The sequence below is a fragment of the Alligator sinensis genome, unplaced genomic scaffold (genome assembly GCF_000455745.1).
Source record: "Alligator sinensis unplaced genomic scaffold, ASM45574v1 scaffold100_1, whole genome shotgun sequence".
NCBI classification, from domain to species: Eukaryota; Metazoa; Chordata; order Crocodylia; family Alligatoridae; genus Alligator; species Alligator sinensis.
In genome coordinates this window covers 1,862,465-1,873,403 of record NW_005842193.1, presented here as the reverse complement: position 1 = coordinate 1,873,403, position 10,939 = coordinate 1,862,465, and the positions used below count along the sequence as shown (strand labels likewise).

Sequence of the window (10,939 nt, the reverse complement as noted above, 5' to 3'; positions counted from 1 at the left end):
AGATTTCTCCATGAAATTTTTCTTAAAGCTAGGTCTTCTCCCCATGAACACAACCTCCATACCTCAGCTAGCAACAGGGAAAATGATATGGAAGATAAGTTGATTTAGGTCACAATTTGTTAGTTCATTTTTTAAGGAAAGCAACTCAGATTCTTCTCAATGGAGGGAAATGATGTGAGCTAACAATATCAGGAACACTGCTATTTCTTTTCTCTCTCTCTTGCCTCATCTACATGAGGGACATTGAGCAGCATAAGCATTTGGAATAACTGCTGGTATATTTTAGTTACTCCAGAACAGTGTCCACACAGGCAGTTCTTCTGGGACAGCTGCTGTGAAAAGCTTATCCTTCTGTGGGGACCACACCACAATTCAGTGGGAGGCTTTTGTGTTCCAGTCACCTGCTGGTAAGGCCACTCAGCCCAGAGAGGTTAAAGGGTAGGACCAGGCACAAAACAGTCTGTTACTCTACTCCTCCAGGCTGGGGTATGAATCACAGGCCAATCACCTGTCCTCATAAAAATGAAAGTGCCTTTCCAGCAGACGGCATGGGAGGGATGGCAAAGATGGGCATGACTTCTGATAGCCAGGGAAGGACTCAGCTTAGTTTACGTTGCCAGAATTACCAGTCAAATTCTCTCTGGAGGCCAGCTTTTCTCTTTCATATTTCTGTCTTTTCTTTCTCTCTCTCTCAATTTTACTTTTTGCCCATTTTTAGATTCTTTTCCCCCTTCTGTGCCAATTTTGGACTTTGCTGGGGCAACCAGTTAGGGAAATCAGATATAGCTGCATTGGCCAATGCAGTCTCCTTTTGTGGTTGGTGCCACATATACAACATCGTTTCAGTGACTGCTTCTGTTGAGTGGTTTTCCAGTATCTATGGGACAGACAGACAAGCTTATTGGGAAATGCTGCAGATAGCCAACAATAAGCAGAAAGTGTGTCATTCATAAAACCAGAGGGCAAAACAACTGCAAAAAAATTCTAGTGTTAGTAAAAGAAAGAGAGGCTACGTGTATAAAGGGTAAATTATATTTATAAGCTTTAATGCACAAAACAATTTAAATGTTACTTGACAGAGTATCCGGTACTTTAAAAAATAAAGCAACTTACTTGTCTGTTGTGTACTGGATTTGACGTACTTGAAGGACTGGATTGTGACAAAGCTACACTGCTATTTTTTCCAATCTGAAAGACATCAATGGAGTAGTATTGAGACGCACATTGTTGGCAGGTGAATGCAGAAGCTACTCGGAGTCTTGTTTTCTTTCATGTCTAAAGTGGTATTAACTTTATATTTAGAAGACAGAAGTAGTATTGCCATCACAGTTATGCACATTCCTTTAGATGGACTAGTGATCTTTTTGAACCACCAAGCTATTAAAAAGGCAGTTGTCTCGGATCCACAGGCAGAATCTCTAGAGGATCTCTGGCTGCCCTGAAGAGAGGTGGGGGAAGCTGCGTGAAACACTCTGGAGGCAGTGACCATTAGGGGGTCGCTAGAGGGGGGCTCCCTGGGACAGGAGGAAAGGGAATGGAGGGTGAAGGAGCTAGCTGTGGCCGAGTGGAAATCGACCCCGGGAGATTTTTGCAGGGCTAAGTGATAGTCTGAACATGGGGGCAGGATTTTGTCAGTTTGGTTTTACCGTACTCTGTCGTCAAAGCATGTGATCACTTTCTTTTTGATGTCATCTGTTAGTCTAATAAACCCTTTCATCATCTGTCCTTGTAATAAACCCTTTTTTTTTGTTGCTTTACTAAAGTGCCTGTAGCAAACCATAATTTCTGGGTGAAATTATAACTTGCGCATACCGGTTCAGCAGAATGGGGGACCAACATGTTTACCCAAACCCAGGGTATCTTTGGGAGCACCCTGACCCTTGAGGGTTTTGTCAAAGCAAGTAACAAAGATTATATTTCAGAAGCATAGAAAAATAGTAACAGTATGGCATGGAAAATCCCAATTCCAGTGGTCCATCTGTCTAGCTGTGCTGTGGCCAGACTCTGCCATGCTGCTATAGGCAGCTTGCAAGTGGATGCCCTGGACTGCAAAGGCCTTGAGCAGTCAGGGTGGTCAACCCAAGAAAAATCTTTTACTGACAACCTGCAAACATTTTGCTGACAACCAAACCTTTTTTTTTTTACTGGCACTAACATGAGTGAGTGATGACGAGTTGACAAGAAGTCTTGACTGCAGCAATGGTTTTACACTATGCTGTCCCCACCCAGGGGCTCCCTACTCCCTCCCCACCCCATCCTAACACCCCTGACTGCACCCTGCATTCCTCCTGTCCTGGCATAGACTCAAACTTGCCACCTCTCCCCCACTCTCAGCTCTGGAGCTCTGTCCCAGCCACACCACCCCTCTCCTTGTCCTGCCTTATGCCTCAGACTAGCTGGGGCCACATGGCCCTGCCTGTCTTCAAGGTGAGCAGTTGTTACAGGCAGGCAACAGCTGATGCAGTGGGGAGAGGAGGGAGCCACAGAGACTCCCTGGGCCACAAAGCCCTGCAAGTCTTTCCTGCAAGGTGCTGAGCTGCACTCCTGCTCAGACACAAGGTGGTGCTGCTCTGCTTTGTCTGAGCATCAACACTTATGCCCAGCCTCGTGACAACCATGGATCTTCAGTCAAGCTCATGGTTTCTTAATTTTTTTTTTGACAGCTTAATTTTTTATGGACTTTATACACCAACATATTTAACCTTTATTTTATAGACTATCCATAAATTTACAGTCAGTTGGCAACCCTGTAAGTAGTCAACTGGATTTCTGGCCTCAGCCTCATAACTTCTGTGCTGTGTCTCTGTCAATCTCCAGTACTTGTCCCTGATGTATTTATAACCCTATTAGGAGCCAAGGGCCCCACTAGGGCAAATGGGAATGCTCAATTACTTCTAACTGCTTGAGACGTCTGGTTGATAATACTGTAGGATATTAGAACGAATAGAGGAAAATACTTTGCATCCCCAGTTATGTTTGCACCTCTTCTTGCCATGATTACTGAACAACCCTTGTAAAATATATACATGGTTGCAACTTTTATAGTTGTCTTTTACATGGCTTGTTCAACACCCTAAATATCTTCTGTGGAGAAAGGCTTCCCAATCTCCTTACAATTCCTGGCCTTTTAGCTTCACTATTTACATCATAAATCTGTTACTGTAATAAAGTTTATTGCAATCTCTTCCTTTATTATTTCAGAACCCTAGACACTTTATGGTCCCTTGCAGTCACTTGGTTTCTAACAATTCCTCATTGTCTCTGACCCAACGAGACAGTCACGTCTATTCTTTTCTATAGGTATGTGTCCCTGTGTTTGAGCATCCAAGCCATAACACACACACTGATTTAAAGCAAATCATTCTCTTTGCTGGGTGGTTGGAACAGCTTTTTCTCTTGTAATCTGACAGGCAAGATTCTCTACGTAGTAAAAGAAGTGGTGTGTGTATGCGTATGTATACACACAGAGGCATGCACACATATTAGCCTCAGGGACACGGATATCTGCATGCTTCCACCTCCCAAGGCAGGTTTATTTTATGAAAGGCCAGCTTTTAACTCATACATTAGAATACCTCCTCAGCAAAAGAGCCACAGAAAAGGCTTTAAATTGTCTCTCCTTTGTGTTGGACTATTTCAGGGGCCTCTGAATTGTGTACGGTGATGTCCAACATCTGGACATAATGGGGTGAGCAACAAACACTTTCTCCATGGTGCAGAGCCTGACATTGAGGTAAGGGAGTTTTCTTCCTGATATTGGGCTCATGGAACCCCCTTGTCCCCCTAACTGGGATTGGGCAGGGCACCGAGTCCAGGACCCGGGGCTGTCCCTGGCCAGATCTAATTTGTCAGGTCAGGAATGGCTGTTTCCTGGACTCTGGAGCTGTCTCACACCATCCTGATGCTCAGCTGAGCCCCAGAATCTGTTGTAGGTCAGTCCTGGCAGGCCACGTGTTCAATTTAACATATGATATAAACAAGCCATAAAGATATTCTACATTATATCTTTGTGCCTTGTCTGATATATTACTGTCCCATAAATTGGCTTTAACATGTGGCAGGGTTACTATTTATGGTGCAATTAACACCTTAATCATGGCCTAAATGTTATGTTTGCCAGGCCCCTTAAATTTACAGATGAGGGGACTGAAACAGCTGAAAGCCAATGGTCACAGAAGAAGTCAGTGGGAGGGCAGGGACCAGCACTTGGAACATCTCAATTGTGCCTTGAACATTTGTTTCTCCAGACCTTGCTATTCCTGTGTCTTGGACAAAGGTGACAGGTCCCTGATTCCAAGGGCATAAAAGTACCAGCATTCTGCATTGAGGTAACAATTCAGAGCCTGCTCTTCTTCCTTTGTTTAGACGTTAAGGCTTCCTGTGTTTCAGATGACTAAGTCATATTTGGGGTATATCTTTCAAAACCACTGAGCAGGGATGCAAAGGTATGGTCGATTCATAGAGCGGTCCAATGACTGTGTAGGGATGGAAAGCACAGCTTTGTTCACGTGGTACAGATTTTTAGGGCTGTATGAGATCATCCACAGCTGAAAAACAATGTCCATATCCCTCTCCAATACATAGAATTAACTTTTTTTAAAGCCCAGTAAATCATTTCTCCCTGTTTGTTCAGCCAGGAGGAGAAAAAAAATACATGCTTGGACTTTCTTGGGGACCTCCACTCTGCCCCAATCCCAGTGCTGCTCCTAGGCATGGAAATCCTTATCCAACAGCACCCTTTCCATTCAAGGCCCTTCCAAACACCATTTCCTGCAACGTCCTCATGACATGGCGGCTTTATAACAGGGGCGGGCAATTCTTTTTGGCGGAGGGCCGCTTACTCAGTTTTGGCAGCCTGTCGAGGGCCACATAGGTAGCCCTGCCCCTTGACAGGTGCCCCGCCCCCTGGTCACCATCTTGGGACCAATATCCCAGGGCCAGCACTGGCGGGGGCCCGAGCGGGGCACAGGCCAGCAGGGGTCCGTGGAGCTGGGCTGGTCTGCACCAGCAGGGAGAGGGGGGAGCTGGCCCGGCTCCATAGAGCCCCTGTCGGCTGGGACCCTGCGCTCCTGCCACCCTGCTCTGGGCCCCACTGGCACTGACCCTGGGACACCAGTGCAGGCCTTGTGCTCCCACTGGTGCCCTGCCTGCTCACACCCAGTGCCCCCCAGCCCTGCGGTACAGGCGGGGGGCAGTGCACAGCCCCAACACCCTGCTTGCCAGCAGGGAAGAAGCTGGTGCTGAGCGCAGGAAAAAATGGCCCCTTGCCTGCCCCATGGCTGGCACTCCCCGCTGAAGGTGCTCACGGCATCATGCGGGCTGCAGGTGGCCGCAGCGCAGGGCGCTGGCCATGGAGTGGGGGAGAGGCTGTTTTTCCCTGCGCTCAGCAACAGCTTGTAACCCATCCCACTGTCATCCTGGCAGTGGGGCCAGGTTACAAGGTGGTGCTGAGTGCAGTGGGGTGGGGAAAGCAGCCCCTTCCTGCCCCATGCCCAGCACCCTGTGCTGCAGCCACTTGCAGCCTGCCTGGGGCTGCCTGTGTCTGCTCCGGACAGCCTTGGCCATGAGGCGGGCGAAGGGCCGCTTTTCTTTGTGCGAGGAGGGAGCCGAGGGAAAAGCTGAGCGTGGTGGGGAAGTGGCCCTTCCCTGCCCCACGCTTGGTGCCCCACACTGCAGGCATTCGCAGCCCGCATGGGGCTGTCCGGAGCAGGCACAGGCAGCTCCACACGGGCTGCAAGCAGCTGCAGCCCCCCGCCTTCCTTGCCTGGGGTCCCACCCCCTTACCTGAGCTTACAGCGCGGGGCAGCCACATGCTCCTAGCCCAGAAACCCTGGCTGGGGCTTTGGCCTGGGGGGCAGGCCCCACTGCTTTGGAGCCTGCCGGGCTTCCCCTGGGTCCTACTGTTTTTGGTTCCTGTCACTTTTGACAGGAACCAAGGGCAGAGAAATATTAATTTTCTACATTTTTTTAGGGGCCCCGTGGGCCGTATTTTGCCCACCCCTGCTTTATAACTTAGCTATACATATATGGAGCTAAGTTATAAAAATATACATACACACACATATCTATATCTATATCTGTAAGCTTTGTTACTTAAAAACAAAACCAAAAAAGCCTCACATTCATCCCCAACTCTGGACTTCCCAGTATATCCTGTCTTCTACTTCTTTCTGCTTTTGAGAGCAGTGGTTCTCAATGTTTTTATAGTCAAGACACCTAGGATTAGACTCAAGACACCCCTTAGGAAATGCCAGCTCTTAGCTTTCCCTTGTGTTTTGACTACAGAAAACTAACAGTAATTCTTCTGTGGCAAAGAACTCAGAAAGCTCGCCACCAGTCAGAATGCCTGACACAATGGATTCTTATCTAAAATCTCTAGTTTTATCTTGTGAATCATGTGTAGGTGTCTGCACAATTAGCAGTGCTAATATTGTGTGGCATCCCACAACACCCTTAAAAGGATCTCATAGCGCCCTGGTTGGGAATCGCTGTTCTAGAGTATAGCCCTCTCCAGGGCAGGGACTGGCTTTGTTTTTGTGCGCTGTACAGCTCTGAGCATGTTCCTGGTGCTAAATAATACATTTTATAATTACATAAAAACTGCTACAAAATAATAAAGATTTTATTGGGACATATATGGCCACCATGTACTCATTCATACTTTGCCCTTATACAGTGACATTTTCTGCAAGAGGTTTGAGGTTCTAAAACTAGTGGTGATTTTCTGTCAAGATTTGGGTGAAATTTATAACCTCCTTATTTTTTAGATATTTAAAAGCAGCATTGAATCCTCTGCTCCCAGCACACCCACATTTAAATAATGACCTGATGTTCAGAATAAGCTTCTGAAACTGCCTCATGTCTCTGCTGCCAGCATGCTAATGAAATGCAGGTGCCCTCCCAGGCCTCCAGGGGCTGTTCTGGGCCACGTGGGGGAACCTGTGCTAGATTTTGTGGCACCAAATCATGCAGAAGGCGGAAACTGCAATAAGCCAAGTGTGAATGGCACACAGAACTCGGAGTAGGATTACTTTAATGTAATTTGTTCTACTTCCGGTTGGGGAAGAGCCTCCAAAGGCTTCAAGGATGAAAGCAACACAGGTCCCTACTGAAGAAAGCAAATGTGCTTCATTTTCCAGACGAAGCAGAAGTGAAGTGACTTGCTTAAGATTACAAAGTGAGTCTGTAATGTGATGACTTTCAGCTCCCAGCTCTACCAAAGGCACAATCTGCTTCAGTGCACATTATGGCAGGTTTTTTCCATCAAATTAGAGGGGAATGAGAAAACACTAAGCACTGCTGTTTGTAAAAGCAATTATAATCAAATGAAGACACTGGATAATTCTAAAGGAAATTATTACCTTTATAAATATTGTTAACTTTACAATGGTTAACATTCCCTTCCCCACTCCCACTGCCATCTAGCATGAAGAAAGGGAGGCTGGCTATCGCCTGGGCAACTTTCTCTGACTCCTGCAAGACTCCATTAATTAGTTTACAGCAAATTAAAGGTTTGAGTAAGTTTATTTAAATCCATTAACACTTAGCTTTCTATAATGAGGGCATTATGGATTGTCCTAAGAATAAATTCTTCTGTATTCTGTGAAAATTACACTTCTTTCTTTTCTAGAACAGTTCTGCTCATAGTTTTGGACTTCTGGGCCAGATGAATGGCATAGAGCCCATCTGCAGGCTTGATCAGGCCCCAGACTGCTCTCCACACACTGAGATCAGGTGTGGGGCCCTGTGCTGCCTCTGCCTGGCTAGCATTGGGCTCTGGGGGCCCCATGCTGCCCCTGCCCAGCCCCTGCATGCCAGGATTGGGCCTCATGCTACCCTGGATGCCCGATCTAGTGTGCGGGGCCATGGCCTGTGGGGCTGCAGGGGCCGGAATGGGCTAGGGGTTGAGCGCTCCTGTTCTGGGAGGCTGATGTGAATTTTCCAATTGTGAGATGAAAAACAGTTACAATGGTGTGTAGTGAATAATGCATAATTAAAAAAAAATCATGAACATTAAACACCAAATTAGAGAGCTGTTTTAGATCCATGTGTTTATCATACTTCTATCTTGCTGATTCAAAATATGAACTAAATCTGAGTTGAATTAATGTTATTGAGCTCAGCCAACCTAAAAAGTGTAAAGCAGAAGGAAGATATAGTTCAAGAAAAGGGACATTAACTCAGAGAATCTGCCATTCATTTTCCACAGTTCGTTTTGAAATAAACCTTTAAAATGGATGAGTAGCTCAAGTACCTGAGTAGCTCAAGATGGAAAAATACTGAGTTTGGTTTAGACCTGGAGTTGAAAAGATGCTGAACACACAAAACCACTACTGGATTGACAGTAGAGACTGGTACTCTTCACCTCTCAGTGTTTGGTCTTTATTTTGTTTACTCTTACGCAAGAAAAACAAAAATCCCACTCCAAAAGTGAAAGCCTGTATACCCACCTGACCTGAGGAATGAGACTGATGCTACTGAATTTGCAATCACTGTATCAAGTACACGAACAAGAGGAGCAGGAATTAATTTCTCAGTCCTTTCTCACCTCTCCCCCTCAATTTGATTTTCAAAATATAAATGATTCATTTTATAGTCACATAAAAACTGCCACAAAATAAAAACAAAACTATTTAACAACAGTTCCTGTGCGTACTTGAACCACCTTTCTATGCGGGGATCACAACACATGAAATTTGTTTTTAAATGAGCCTAAACAAAAAGCTAAATGAAGTAACACCGAGACTGAGGCAACTGTAAACCTTGTTCCCCCCCAGTGCAAGATATTTCAAGACAAACAAGAGCTGCAATGTAGTAACTGGAAGAGTCCCTTACCTGCCGAGAGATGGAGCTGTTTGTAGGATCTGGCACCGTAGAAATAAGGTTGGCAGTGCTCTTTTTGTGAACACTATTCATACCAGGCATTTTAGTGATTTTACAGGCTTTACTACTAGAACTAGAGTTTTTACGTTTTTTTCCTTCTGATTTGTCAAAAGAAAGGGGTAGAGAAGACACTGCATTGTGTGCTGCAAGGGAGTGGTCCCCTGAATGGTGCACAAGAGAGGATACAGACAAATTAGAGGAGTCAATACTGCTTACTACCATGCTCATATGCTTTACTGAGTCTGTTGAGCTACTTGATAATGAAGTCCGTCCTGAGGGCTCCGATTTGGCACTGAGTGGGCTTGTTCCATTATTTGTATTGTGCACAGACATACTGTTATAGGAAGATGTCGCCTGATAGGAGTTCAAAGTTGAACTAGGGTTCAGGACACAGTTCTTTTTGTGGGACCCTGAAAATGAAGACGAGGATGTCTGCAAAGATAATGAGGAGGAAGAGGACTGCGGCTTTTTCTTTTTGTTACTTGAAGACTCATCACTACGTGAGGACAGATCTTTGACTTTTGAGGATTTGCTGGTTTTTGTTTTGGATGGCTTGTGGGATGGGGAAGGGATGACTGCTGGCACTGGTGACACAGCTGATGGCGCCTTAAAAGTTGAGTCCATGATACTTAAACTCGCGGCCACATGAGGAAAAGCTGTGGTGTGTGACATAATGGAATTCGTATCCGACGTTGTCACAAAGGCTGTATTTGATAACATGGCTGATGTCATTATGTAAGAAGAAGTGATTCTTGAGTTGATGGGTGTTGAAGGAATATACACTGCATTGGGGTTGCTGAAAGGCTGTAAAACTGATGCCGGAAAAGGGGTGGTGATATGTGCTGCTGGAGAAGGCATGGGGCTATCTGCCGCAGGAGGGATTTTCCTAAATATGAAAAAGAAAAACATCGAGTTTCAGATTTTTACTATTTATTCTACCTGGAAGGTTCAATTTGAGCAATGCAGACAGGAAGAGATTAGCTGGAAGGACCTAACAGGGGAAAAAGGCAAACGAAGGATGTTTTAATTCTCTTACCCCTTGCAATCCCATACATTTTACCTCAAACAATGCACATTTAGTTCTGCATTCGGTATCAGTTTTTTGTGTTTCATAGCTTCCTTTTGAAATCACAGCTCCAGTGTTGGGTGCTTTGGAGTGTTGGGTCAGCTCTACAATGGGTTGAATACTTACTATTCTGAAAATATATTATTAAACAATTAACACTGAAATTAGCTGAATGCATTCAACATAGGGTTTTTTTGACGCACAACCAGCTATATACACACACACTGTTGTTTTACCTAGTCTGGATGAAACACATAAATTTAATAATATATTTTTGGACTAGTGTTCAACCTATTTATAGAGCTGATCCAACACCTAGCATTGGACATGTGGGTTTCAAAAGAAAGTTCCTCTCCTGTGTATCACCCTAACTGAACCCTCTTTATCTTGTCATATATAACTGTTTAAATTTTATAGAACTATATCACCTCACTGTTTAACTGTCACTTGGACAAATATCCATAAATATTCTTCACTAGTGTATTTTTCCATAAATCAGTCCCAAATGCCTAAACTCTCCTTCTCTGTTCTTCACTGAACTTCCCCTTCTCATTCTAGGATTGAAAAACCTAAAACAGAGCAATGCTAATGGCAGAAAGGGAGATGAGATTATGGAGAGGCCCAGAAATTAGTGAGCTCTATTCTCTACACTGCCAGCAATTTAATGCAGACTTCAGGCAAGTTGCTTAGCCTCTCTCTGTCTTCATTTCTCCATCTACAAAATGGGGACAGCAAATTATTACTGTTTGTAAGAAACTTCAAGAATGAGGACTGAAAAGCACTATATATTATTGTTTAGGAAAATAAAGCAGGGCATCTCCCCATCCCTCATCTTGACTGGATGATCCAGAACTACAGAGCTGCACTAGCTTCAGGTATAAAATTGCAGCTTTACACATGTCTTTCCTGGCTGAAGATAAGAAAAGATCAATCCAGAAGAAGGGGAGGAGGGCTGAGGATAAGAAATGTGTACAACCAGGGAGCAAGTGT

The 10,939-nt window shown here is 44.9% G+C and overlaps 1 protein-coding gene across 8 annotated transcripts in view; it reads right to left on the bottom strand.

Annotated features, from left to right (window-relative positions):
• The window catches only part of ATXN7L1 (ataxin 7 like 1), a 195,278-nt gene that overhangs the window by 5,174 nt on the left and 179,165 nt on the right, over positions 1-10,939 (bottom strand). For all 8 annotated transcript variants that reach the window (XM_006026445.3, XM_006026449.3, XM_025207392.1 and 5 more), the window contains 2 exons: positions 8,836-9,769; positions 1,114-1,188 (listed from right to left, as the gene is read on the bottom strand). In XM_006026445.3, coding sequence (XP_006026507.1) covers positions 1,114-1,188; positions 8,836-9,769 — 1,009 coding nt within the window. The remainder of the gene's footprint in view (positions 1-1,113; positions 1,189-8,835; positions 9,770-10,939) is intronic.